A 13,294-nucleotide genomic window follows, 5' to 3' on the forward strand; every position below is an offset into this window, starting at 1 on the left:
TCTTTCGTCTAGCGGGTTTTCCGTCTTGCGAGGCATTCGTCTTGCGGGGCACCACTGTATTTTGTACAAGGGAGCATAATTACCCTAATGCACTTCATATATGTTGCTATTTAAAATAAAAATGGTTCAGTTTAAAACAGTGATCTTCTGTGAATAGTTTTAAGCTCTGATAGAATATTATTACTATTTATTGAATTTATAACAGAATGACAGAAATGTAGAGTTGGAAGGGACCACGGGGGTCATTTAGTCCAACCCCCAGTGACGCAGGAGCCTTTTGCCCAGGGGTCAGCAAACTTTTTCAACGGGGGGCCGGTCCACTGTCCTTCAGACCTTGTGAGCGGCCGGACTATTTTTTGAAGAGAAAAAAATGAACAAATTCCTATGCCCCACAAATAACCCAGAGATGCGTTTTAAATGAAAGGAGATGCGTTTTAAATAAAAGGACACATTCTACTAATGTAAAAACATGCTGATTCCCGGACCGTCCGTGGGCCGGATTTAGAAGGCGATTGGGCTGGATCCAGCCCCCAGGCCTTAGTTTGCCTACCCATGCTTTTGCCCTTCATGGGACTTGAACCCACAACCCTGAGGTTAACAGTCTCATGCTTTGCTGACTGATGCTTTAAACAAAACACAGCTCTCACAACATCGAGCACATTTTCCAGCTGCTAGCTTTACGCTGCAGTCTTATGCACACTTATTAGGGAGTAAGCCTCATTGAACTGCTTCCCAGAACGCCTCCACGCAACCACTTGGCTCACTGGCCATGCTTAAAGTGCAAGTGAGAACACTTTAAAATCGCAGAAGCAGCAGGACAAATTAAGATTTTGAGATAAATATATTGGGGGGGGGGATTCGAAAAAGCAATCACATTTATGACGTCAATGAAAGCTCTTTTAACGTCTGCCATCTGATCTGCATGGCAGAAGTAGATCCCTTCCAAATTCAGAGGAAGGTTTGCATGTGGAGTACAGTGGTACCTCAGGTTACATACGCTTCAGGTTACATATGTTTCAGGTTACAGACTTCACTAACCCAGAAATAGTGCTTCAGGTTAAGAACTTTGCTTCAGGATGAGAACAGAAATCATGCTCCGGCAGCTCAGCAGCAGCAGGAGGCCCCATTAGCTAAAGTGGAGCTTCAGGTTAAGAACAGTTTCAGGTTAAGTACGGACCTCCAGAACGAATTAAGTACTTAACCCGAGTGTAATGGTTCTAGGGGTTGCTCATGCGTAAGCCGGTGCAAACACCTGGCTGGGTTGCCTGAGTGAACCTTTTCTGTCCGGACAGCCACTCACCCGTGGCTGTCTCAATTGCTGGCAGAATCCGTCAGTGGGCATTTCTTAAACTTCTTCCAGCAAAGAAGCTCTTTGACGCCTAGTCTCCTCCTACTCTCTCTGCGCGAAAGCCTTCTGCGCAAGGAGGGCGTAGGCAGCGGAGGACCCCTACTCTCCCCGCTGGTCCCCGGCAAGGAGTCATGGGACCGCCTCGCCGCTTCCCCCATCTGCCCCCCTTCTCCACTGGTGCTACGCTGATTCTCTTCCCCAGAAGATGGGCTGCCTCTCCCACTCCCGGGACGCTCTCTGGAATCCCTCTGGATTTTGCTCTCTCCCTCCGGCACTGATGGCAGTTCCCTGACACCGAGGTACCACTGTAGGTTCTCCAACCGCAGGAGACAGGACTGAAATGCAGTCCAGATAAATTATTTGCATTTCCTCATTGAGGATATGAATGGATGAAACACAAAAATTAAAAACTGAAAAGTAAAGAACATGCTTCCCTTAGTCAAGCCTATTGAGTCACAGATTTGTATTCTGCTGCAACATTTAGCACTCATGTGGCCTATGAAAGTAGAAATCAATTGCAGTTATTCTGCGCAGGGGGATTAGTCTCCCGTACCCTACTTCTGTATAAGGCATTATGAGGCCCTTTCCTTTCTGAATATCCATTTTTTAATGACTTAAAGTGCATAGACAAAGGATAGCGTTTCAAATTAAGCAGGAAGCCGAATTAAGACAGTTTTCAAATGGGAATCTGAAAATGTGAGTCCAAAGCAATGCTTTCCAAAGAATCTATAACGACTGGGATGATATCATGGTCATCTTCTTGTGTCTCAGCTTGTTGTAGCTGTCTGGCGAAAGATTGTTACCAAGATGCTTGTGACGAAGAAGAAGGTTGTTCATGTCTTGCTTGAAAGTCTTGATCGACATCAAATCAAGTTAGTACTTGCTGTGGTTGGGACAACAATAACACCACCACCTAGTTTGGAAAGAAGGACTCAGCAAAGGTTCTCCTTTCCAGGTTTATTTTTTCAGGGACATAGCTAGCTTCCTCTCATTAGTACTGTGCCTGTGGAAGTACTAGACTAGAGGAGACTACTAGACTAGCAGTAGCTTTCCCAGATACTGCTGTGCAGCCCAAAGAGCTGTTGAGATGCTGCTCCTTATTGTTAAATCTAGTTAGTGCTCTCAAATAATTAATCCATAGACAAAGGAAGTGGTCTTCTGACTTGGGTTTGGGAGCTTCGCACCACCAGGTGGGTATTGTATAGGTCCACCCGCTTGAAGAGGCAGAAAATGGCATCCTTTCCCCAGATTTGGGCTTCTAGAGGGCAGTCCCATTTTCTGCCTTGCTTGAACATAATTTTTGACGGCTCCTCTGGCTCAGCAAAATTAAAGTAGGGAAAAAACAGCACACTGCATTCAAAGCAGTAGAGTAGAGGGCACTTAGCTTTTTTTGTGGCTAACCACTTAAATAAAATATAGCACTATCTTCTCTCACTGGTTACGTTTAGACATAAAAATAATGCATTAAAACCACTCTGGGATTAGCACATCTGTTGGATCTCCGGATTTTCAGAATGGCTGGGAGGTGTCAGCTCAAGGATGCATAAAGTTATTCCGGTTATGGAAGGGAACACTTTTTCATGGATATGCATGCTTTTGGCTAGTCCTGTGGTTTTAGTTTTGGTATTCCAAGTGTGGAAAATCTTCGTTGTGTCCCAAACAGGGAATGATGATTTCAAAAGTACTGAATCAGTTTTCTGCAAAGGGTCTGAACGGCAAAGCGCCAAAGCTTCTGACATGCTTAGCATCAAAAGATTCACACACGTAGTCCTTAAAATGGCAAGTAAAATTTGTTGTTGAGAAGTTCAGAATTACCATATTTTTCGCTCTATAGCAGTGTTTCCCAACCACTGTTCCGCGGCACACTAGTGTGCCGCGAGATGTTGCCTGGTGTGCCGCGGGGAAAATTTAAAAATTCGAAAGATTTTTTTTTTTAAGTCAAATTTTCGATTGGGGCGCCGTCACTAGATGACCCCTGGGGTTCCCTCCCTCTCTCCCGCTCTGCACCTCCCTCCTCCTCCTCCTCCTCCGGGGAGGCCCTTCCTGGCTCTCGGCCAAGGCTTGGCGGCTGCCACTCACTCACTCGCTCGCCCACCCGTCCCTCCATCCCTGCACCCGGCCTCTCCCCCTCCGTCCCCGGCGCGGGGGCTGCCGGGATCCGTAGTCCCCTCACCCTTGGGCTCCACGCCCGCGCGGGGTGCACAATCTACGTTTCCCAGCGTGGCCTGGCGGGCTGGGCGTTTTGTTTGAAGCGCTCTTCTCCCGGCCATGGAATGAGCGCAGCGGCGGCGGCCGGGCAGGCAGGGGCTCTTCCGCGCAGACCCCGCGCAGCCTGCCTGCACCCCCGCGGAGATCGGGTGGCAGGATGGAGCCCGGGGATCCCCGCGGAGGCGGAGCGGCGGAGGCGGAGGCTGCCCCCCAGGTAGGGCTGCGTCGGGGGGGGGTTATTTTTGCAATGCTGCATCCGCGACGGAGGGGACGCATCGGACCGCGGGGAGACCCCTTGGCAGGCGTGCAAGGCAATGCATGCGTGCAGGCGTTGCATGGAGTGCAGTGCAATGCAATGGCAATGCGGCGCCCTGCATGCATGCATGCAACTTCCACCGGCGCTCCGGACTTGGCAGGTGAGGGGGGTCCCCAGTGGGCGGCAGAGAGAGCCGGGAGGGCGAAGGGGAGCCGGGGGGAGCAGCGCTGCTCCCCGAGCCGAGCCCGGGGGGAAACTACGGTGTCGTTGCGCCGGGTGTTGGAAGCGGAGGCTGGCGGGGGCCCCTCACCTGCAAAACCTGGTCGCCTCTCATATATTTCGTGCATTGCATTCATCGCCCGCTTTCTCCTCCAAGGAGCTCCCGGGGGCGCGCGTGGTTCTCCCCGTGTTATCCTCGCAACAACAGCCCTGCGAGGTGGGTCAGGCGAGTGGCCCAAGGGAGCACCCAGGGATTGTCCTGGCCAGGTGGGGTGATTTGAACCCTGCTCTCTGCCCGGTCTTCGTCCTCATTTAGCCCCCACATGTGCATGACTGTGCATGACTGAGGTTTTCCCCCCTCGTCTTGGCTATGGTGTGAGTCTGTCCTGTTAATTAATGGGGTTCTGCCTTCGGAGAAGATGAGCCAGCCCTCAAGGAGGTGATTATGTAATTTGCTAGCAATTCATGTCCCTCCCGGCGTGACGCTGCGCGCTGACGTCACGGGGCTGTAATGGTGGTGTGCCTCGAGATTTTTTTCATGAAACAAGTGTGCCTTTGCCCAAAAAAGGTTGGGAAACACTGCTCTATAGGATGCACTTTTCCCCCTCCAAAAATGAAGGGGGAAAGTGTGTGCGTCCTATGGAGCGAATGCAGGCTTTCGCTGAAGCCTGGAGAGCGAGAGGAGGCGGTGCGCACCAACCCCTCTCGCGTTCCAGGCTTCAGGAAGCTATCCGCAAGCCCGCGGAGCCCGCGGGAACTCCTTCTGGGCTCTGCAGGCTTGCGGATAGCTGCCTGCAGCCCGAAGCCCAGGGAGTGCGGTGCTGTGCACCCCGGGCTTCGGGCAGCTCTCCGCAAGCCCCTACTGCATTTGGTTCTTAAAGTTAGCTGCTGCTTTTCAAGGCATTCTTAGAATACTTTGGTTCCTGAAAATATTCATTCAGTGCTTTATACTCGTCAAAAGGCAAACAAAATTTACGGATCATTAAGAACTGCATTTAAACTAATAGGTTTATATAGCAGAAATGATTCAAACATACATTGTGTGCCTTATGCTGGTCGTGTCACTACTTTGCGCAAGCTGCGTGACCTTACTGGGGAAAGTATGAAGAAAGGTAGCAAAGGTTAATTGACTTGTTGAATGCCTTCCATAAAAAGGTATACTAAACAGATGAAGATTGGGAGCTTGGAAAATACATAGCTTGGGGCATATGATAAAAGATGGTATTTAGAAGTAATCCAGGTGTTCTTACAGGCTTACAAGTCACCACTCGCCTGGTAGTCTGTGGAAATAAACTCTTATGGGCACTGAAGGGGTTTTTGGGGTGTTTTATTTTTTGTAAATAGTGTGTTGTGATTTCTTTTTGTACTATAGACGTGTAAAAGAGGTGCATATGGTTTAGATGTATGGATTACAGTGGTACCTCAGGTTACATACGCTTCAGGTTACAGACTCTGCTAACCCAGAAATAGTGCTTCAGGTTAAGAACTTTGCTTCAGGATGAGAACAGAAATCGTGGTCCAGCAGCGCGGCAGCAGCAGGAGGCGCCATTAGCTAAAGTGGTGCTTCAGGTTAAGAACAGTTTCAGGTTAAGTACGGACCTCCGGAACGAATTAAGTACTTAACCCGAGGTACCACTGTAGTTGCATTTGTGAACAGTGTTTGAAATTCGTCGGTCGCCGGTCACATTTTGCGACTTGGCAGCCGGCCTTTTGCGACTGGATGGAGATGTCCAGGTGAGGTGCCACCCTTGGCACCCAGTGTCTCCACCTGCCTTGCTGCAGTCGTGCTACCCTGCAGACTGCTTGATTCACCCAGTAGCAAAACGAATGTGTGTGTGTATTGCTGCTGGTCTGGTAGCGGGGCAGCAGCAAAAAAACTAAAAAGTGCCTTGACATTTTGTTTTGGCGCCCACAACCTAGGTCCCAGGAGCCACATGGCTCCTAGCATTCCTATCGCAGTTTCTAACACTACAGTCCTTACAAGACCAATGTGTTGCAAAATGTATCTGCTAGTAATCACATGGTGATCAAATGTGCAAAATGTGAAAAGTGGTTCTTATTTGGAAGGAAGGCATATGCTCCCCCTTTCTGCTTCCTTTCTTCGCCAAACCTTTATCAGGCATTGCAAATATAGATAATCATAAAACATCCATATATAAAAATTTTAAATATATACAAATAAACAACCTTTTAAGAATATGTAATAACGAGGATTTTCACTGGAATTTCTTCCCGCGAAATAGTGCCATTCACCACTCTTAAGAGATACTATTGATAACAGCTCAGCCACCCTTGCAGATACTTCCGGGTTAATGTCAGACAGGTAGAATGGCACAATGAAAATATCAGATTCTATTTCTATCTGAGTTTTGTTTTATTTCAAAATTGTTTGAAAAGTAAAGCAAGAAGGAATCTTCTTACAGCGATCCCTCATCTCCTATCTACTTTCCTTTTTTGTGTGGTTCCCCCACTCTATGATTTCTACACATGATAATCCCAAAACACATTACCAGCTGGCAGTCAGCATGTACAAAGACTGCCTGGATATGTCCATACATAACAGATACCTCTGGTGTAATTTAAAAATGTCACAAGTAGATGATATAGATGCAGCGGGTTAGCAGAACGGATTCCTAGTCTCAGGTAAGTACTATCAGCCACTCTAAAAGTAGAGGGCAGAGAAAGATCTGACATAGCTGAGATACAGATTTTAATGGGGAAATCATTTTAACGATTATCACCATGTTATTGGTTATTTGGCCAATTGAGTTACAGCCAAATACAGCTGTACAGTTACAGTTTTACAGTTTTCTAAAATGTTTTGTTATGTACGTAACTTATCTGTTTGTCTTTAAAGAAGAGGCATGCTTAAGGGTAGAACATTATTTTCAAGACCACATCTTCCCTGTAAGCCGCTCTCCCTAGTTCTTTGATACTACTTTAGGGGAGACGTATCTCCCAGAAATTTTAGGTATATGTCATGCTTTAGTGTAGAAGCGGCAATGAGTGAATTGAACAGATAACCATCAAATGTCAAACTGTTTTTTCCCCCCAGACAATATGCCAGCTCCTGAGCAGACTTCTTTGGAAGAAGGACTGCAACAGACCACCCAGGAACCTTCTACAAGTCCGGGCATGGAGACAGAGGCTACTGCCACCACTATTCTAGCTTCTGTAAAAGAACAGGTATTGGTTGTTGTTTTTTTAAAGAAATCTGTATATATCTCTGAGGCTTCGTATATGGATGGGTTTGAGTTTCCCAAGCCCAGATATTAAATATTAAGCACAATGGGCTGTCTTGCTGCCACTTCGAGATATAATGATTGCTTTTTTTCCTCAGGCTGAGCAAGATTTCGCTTTGTCCCATTGCAGGGTGGATTTCATTTAAATCAAATTGATTTAAATCTTGATTTAAATCAGTAGTCAGTAAGACTTGATTTAAATCATATTTTTTTACATAAAGACTCATTCTTGCTGGTATAATCTTAATATTTACAACCAGAGGAAGGTTTCGTTTTTGGAGTAATAAATTTTCAGAGTAGTTTTTACAGTTATATCAAAAATTACTAATTTAGTTATACTATCAGAAATACATAGACAGATAATTATGAAATTATCTGTTATATTAATAGATATCCCTAAGGACCAAGTCAGGATATGAACCTGCAGACTTATTTACATATAAGAGAAAGGAATCAAAGTCTCTTTTCTGCACTGAAAAGTAAACTTTTCTACCTTTTAGGTACATCTGCAAAGCTTTGTTCAGCACAATTTGGTTATGGGAGCCTCATTTCCTTAAAGGATATTAAAGCTTTTAGAGCCAGAAGTCATCATTCAAGTGATGTGATTTGCTATCGGAACAAGAGTATTGTTGCCATCTAGTTTCTCAGTCTTTGGCACAGAACAGGCGTGAAGCACCTTTGGCCCAGGGGCTGGATGTGGCCCTACAGGCCTTTGTATCAGGTCCTCAGGACTCTGTCCAGGCTCTGCCCCTCCCCAAGCCACACCCCTTTCCAGTCCTGCTCCACACTCTCCCTGAGAATGCTTTTGTGTGTCTGGACTGTTTCCTTGAAGTGTGATCATGCCTCTTGCTTGCTTGATCATGCCTCTCTCTGCTGAAGCCAGGAGAGTCTTGCTCTCCCGGCTTCAGCAAAAGGAACCTGAAGCCTGCGGAGCGCAGCGGGAACTTGCGCTGCGCTCCGAAGGCTTCAGGCGGCTATCCCTGAAGCCTGGAGAACGAGAGGGGTCGGTGTGCACCAATTCCTCTCGCTCTCCAGGCTTCAGCGAAAGCAACGCGAAGCCTCCGGGGCGCGGAGGGAGCGCTCCCTCTGAGCTTCCGAGGCTTCGTGTTGCTATCGCTGAAGCCAAGGAGCCTGCATTCACTCCATAGGACGCACACACATTTTCCCTTAATTTTTGGAGGGAAAAAAGTGCCTCCTACAGAGCGAAAAATATGGTACATTCCTCTGGCCCTGCCTACAATGCTATATGCTGCCCCCCAAAGGTTGCCGAGCCAGGAATGTGGCCATTTGCCAGAAGAAGCTTCCTCACCCTATGACAGAGCTCTCTCTCTGTGTGTGAGTTTTCATGTGCTCCTCCTCCCAAAATTAAATATCGTTCAGCATTGCTGCAGTTAATATACCAGAAATTATCTAGTTATATCAAAGCTGCAGTGAGTTTTAACGATGTCATGTAGAACTTGGCTACATGATCCTTACAGACTTCTGCTGCCTACAGCTGAGAGTCACACCATTCACAAAAGGAGTCTCCTTCTTTGGAGGTCTTTAAGCAAAGGCTTGACAACCATATGTCAGGAGTGCTCTGATGGTGTTTCCTGCTTGGCAGGGGGTTGGACTCGATGGCCCTTGTGGTCTCTTCCAACTCTATGATTCTATGATTCTAAGGAGTGAGTTTGCGTTAGACTAGAGTTTCAGTGCAAAGCATGTTGAAATTCCCATGAGGTGCTAGAAACCACAAGGAGAGATTTAGAAATACTTTATAAAATCAAAAAGAAAGCTACAGGATGTTTAGAATAGTTTGACAGGATTGATTTGGAGAAGTCAGAAGGATTCTGTGCCTACTTTGTGTCCTGCCTTTACAACAGAGGAAAGCTGCCACGGCTTTTGGAAATATTGATGGGGATGGTAAAGCATGTCAGGATGACGCTAGAGCACAATGTGAGGTAGTGTCAGCAGGACTTGACAATCATGCAAGGATCCTGAAGTTTAGAATATCTTCCTCTTACACATGAAAACTTGAGTGATAAAGCCTTATTTCCTTATCATTCTGAAACAAATCTGCTAGTTAGGCTTCCCTGTCTAAGAAGGTAGTGACACACATAGTAGAACCTCCTTGGTGCTTACAGATTAGTTGATAATTGATTTTCAGTCATCAGTAGTTATGTATTAGGGGTAATCATGAGAGAGCAACACGGTTTTCTTTCATGCTAATGCATTCTGGAAGGCAGGAATGCAGTTAATGTATTTATTATCTGCAAGGCTTTTGACCTAGTTGAATATGACATGGTCAGAAGAATGTTTGAAGAATGTGCAGTAGAAAAAACTTCCATATGATTGACATGCAGTTGATTGTAAAAAGGCATCATGGAAGATTGTGATATTTATTAGTTACTATTATACCAAACTCTTCCTCTAAAGAGCTTTGAAGTGGCTTAAATATATGACTCTCAAGATTCCTAATCTGCAGTAAAACTTTACAACATCTGGTGGTGGTAAGGGTGAAAAGTTCAGTAATCATCTTAGTATTTTGAATGGTCTACATGCTACACCAACTATTCTTATTTGAACATGCCTTTTATGACACTGCTTAATGCAGGAATGGTGACCAGCACTACCTTGTCTTACCTGTGTCCCACAATAATGTATTGGAATCACTTCGTGTCTTCCCCTTCCCTTGGTACAATTTCTTTGTATGTCTAGTTATGGCAAGTCCGGTTTTCCCAGGTTTCACTAAATCCTTGCTCTGTAATATTTATTATTTGTATAGAACATAGATGGGCAACTATTTTGCCCTGAAGGACCGAATGGATTGGTGGGTGAATGGTCAGGGCCACATGCCAGAAGCATGACTGGAGGCAGTAGAGCATAGCTTCAGCCTCTTCTCCTCAATTGTTGGATCAGATGAAAGATCTGGGAGCAGGGTGGTTGCCTTCCATGTGCATCAGGATGTAAGTTGTGTTGCATTGCCTTGGTGAGAAGAGCAACCAATGAATTAAATAAATAATAATGATATCAATAATAATAATCAGGCCTAGGACATCAGCAGGTCCCCCTCACCATCCTGACCTGATGGATCCTAGGTGCTGGCAGTGATGGTTCTGACCTTGGCCTCCTCCCGCTGTCTGGCATCACAGCAGCTCCCCGCCATGACTCACTGTTCAGGTAATGCTCTCTTCACTTCCCTCCATCATCATTGCCTCTACCAGTCTTCAGTGTGCAGCCTCCCCCTCTTGTGCAATTCTGGCATCTTGTGAGCATGCACCCTAGACAGTTGTGACAGCCCCAGCTGCATGCTACCTCTCTACTTACAGAGCCCTTAGTTGCGGGGCAGAGAATCACCGCCTGGTTCTTGGCTTCATTGGTTCCAGGTGCCGACCTGACCTTTGATTGGCTTCAGGTGGTAGTGAGTTATGTTCTTTCAATCCTGAGGAACCCCAGTAGCCGCTGGTGCCCTCCTCGTCCTGCCAGTCCTGGCGCCCCCTGCCACACCACAACATTCAGTCCCTTATGAAATGGGAGCATACTTTTATACCAGCCAGCAAGCATGTAGCAGTGCTTTTCCCTCTCATGCCCCCTAAGGCCAGCCCTACATTAGAAGACACAAGGCCTTCACCTCCCTGTACTGGGGAAGTGTAACAGATGGAAATTTAGCAGTGGGTTGACACAGGTGTGGTTGGTAAAGAAAGCAGTCTTTCAGTGATGGAAAAAATCATCAACTAGGAATATCTGGGACCTGCTGACCTGCGTTGTATTAATTGCCTCTTGGAACAGATTTCACAGTAAAAGCAAGTGCCACCACTGCCTTTTGCTGCTATCAGAGCACCATCAGTACCACTCATTAGTAAGGAACCTGAAGGTGCAGACTAGATTGGTATTTTATTCCTAAATCTCACATCCTTGTTGGATATTTTGCCTTGACAATCAAACTATTGATTTTTGACACTCAAATGTACCCCACTTTGGCTATGATCCTAGCTTCACTTATCTGGGAGCAAGTCCCATTGAATCCAATAGAGTCTACTTCAGAGTAGACATAGGATCATGCTGTTGGTCATGTTCAGCCTGATCCTATTAACGTTAACTTGGAAGTAAATCACTCCATTCACTCAGTAGGACTCTTCCCACGTAGGTGTGCATAATCCACATGTCTATTCAGAAACAAGCCCCATTGAATTCAATATGACTTATTCCCAGGTTTGGATTGCAGCCTAAGATGTAAAACAATTGCTTCTTATTAACCTGTTGAGAGGAGCCTATTGGGTTCACCAGGAGCAGTGTAATTGCTTTGAAAAGAGTTTAGGTAATTGAAAGTACTGGTAGATACTGGCTATTATCGAATGCTTTGGTTTTTTTAAAGATTAGTGTTAAAACCTGTCCTTGGTATAAAGACTATCATCTTGAATAAATGTATTTTAACTGAGTCACTGGGAAGTGGAACTGTTCTCCATTTATAATGCAAGTTTCAAAATAGTAGTCAGTAGTCCCAGATTGTGCACTTGAGGCACATGAGTAAGTAAAAAAGATAAATGGGGATCCTTGTCTCTTCCTTGGAAGGGAAAGAATCAAGGGCATTAAGAAATTGCATGCAGTTTTTGAATATTCAGTCTTCTATTGATATTGCTATGCTAGTGTTGGTAATTAAACACTCTTCCTGTATGGCAGAGAGCCCAGAGCTGAATGTTTTCCAATATAATTATGTACTTTTTATTCAGCTCAAACTGAGGCTTCAGTGTTGTTTGTGCTTGCCTCTTGAACTTCCCTTTATTGCAGTTAATAATTCTTACTTACAGTGGACTTCTATTTGCAAAATAATTAAGGCTGCCACACCTTAACTATTTAAACCAACTTTAAAGGTATTCATGCCATATTTTTTTTTAAATTCTAAGCACAGTTGTTGGTTTTTTTGTTTTTTAAATGAGTATGGTGGAGCAGGGAGAATGGAGATGCAAATTGAACCTGAGAATAAAATTCTAAAATAAGACCTGGAATTGCTTCAGGGTAGATATATGAAATCCACCTTTCTCTTGCCACACAATAAGTCTAGCTCTTGTCTTAATCAAAGTGAGCTTATAGGAGAGGGGCTTAAAGCAATATATTTTTTGGTTTGGTTTCTTTGTTTACCTTGAATGTAATAAGGCTGTCAGCTGGCATGCAACAGGATAACTACAAAATAATTCCAGGATAAAAGCCAAGTTTAGCCAATGAAAGAAGAAACAAAAGTCCTGTGGCATCATGAAGACTGAGAATGTCATTATGGCATGAATTTTCATGAAGCAGTTCTCTTACTTTATAAGATGCATGAAGACTGGCAAAGAATATTTATACAACACACCCATGCCCACTACTCGTTTTCCTAATGGACATGGATGACGGTTTAACTATTTTGGCTTTGTATTTAAATTAGTATATTTTTGTATGAAAAACTTGCACCTCTCATGAGCAGGAAAGTTGATATAGCTGCAATAATGACTTTCAGGATTATAATTTTGTTTTTTAAATAGACAGCTAGGAATTGCTGCTGGGAATGAAATTATAGATCTGTGGGATGACTGCTTCTATGCATATGTAAATACTACGGTATCAGCAAATGAGCTGTTGAATTGGCAAGCTGAAATGAACGATGCCTGTTGGGGCATTGTGTTCCTGTTTATCATAAAGGAAAAGCTTTGCTCTGACTATAGCAGCTTATTCTGAATGCAAAAACAAAAAAACCCCAATACATCTTTTTTCAATGTTTTTTTTTTTGGCACTGAAGAAAAATTCCAGCCTCCTCTGATTCATTCTCCTTCTCTCTGTGTGGGGGTAGGGGTGCGTATGTAGAAAGGTATTATGAGCGCACTAAGTTGCTAGCTCTGTAGCTTCATGAACAATGACTATCAAGTTTTTTTCTGATGACTTTGGATGCATCTTTACTAGACTACTGTTGATAGGATAAGGCCGGTTGCTTATTAAATACTTCAGTTGGTGTTGTCGGACAGATTCGCACTCAGGACTGGAGGAGAGAGCCTGCAGAAGGTTCCAGGC

At 45.0% G+C, this 13,294-nt stretch overlaps 1 protein-coding gene across 7 annotated transcripts in view; it reads left to right on the plus strand.

Moving 5' to 3' along the window:
* Positions 1 to 13,294, plus strand: part of PKP4 (plakophilin 4) — a 95,862-nt gene that overhangs the window by 20,059 nt on the left and 62,509 nt on the right. For all 7 annotated transcript variants that reach the window (XM_081187344.1, XM_081187343.1, XM_081187345.1 and 4 more), the window contains one exon: positions 7,087 to 7,217. In XM_081187344.1, the coding sequence (XP_081043470.1) occupies positions 7,092 to 7,217 (126 nt within the window). In that variant the 5' untranslated portion in view covers positions 7,087 to 7,091. Of the gene's footprint in view, positions 1 to 7,086; positions 7,218 to 13,294 lie in introns of those variants that run through there.

Source organism: Podarcis bocagei (genome assembly GCF_964188305.1).
Source record: "Podarcis bocagei genome assembly, chromosome: 1".
Lineage (NCBI taxonomy): Eukaryota > Metazoa > Chordata > Lepidosauria > Squamata > Lacertidae > Podarcis > Podarcis bocagei.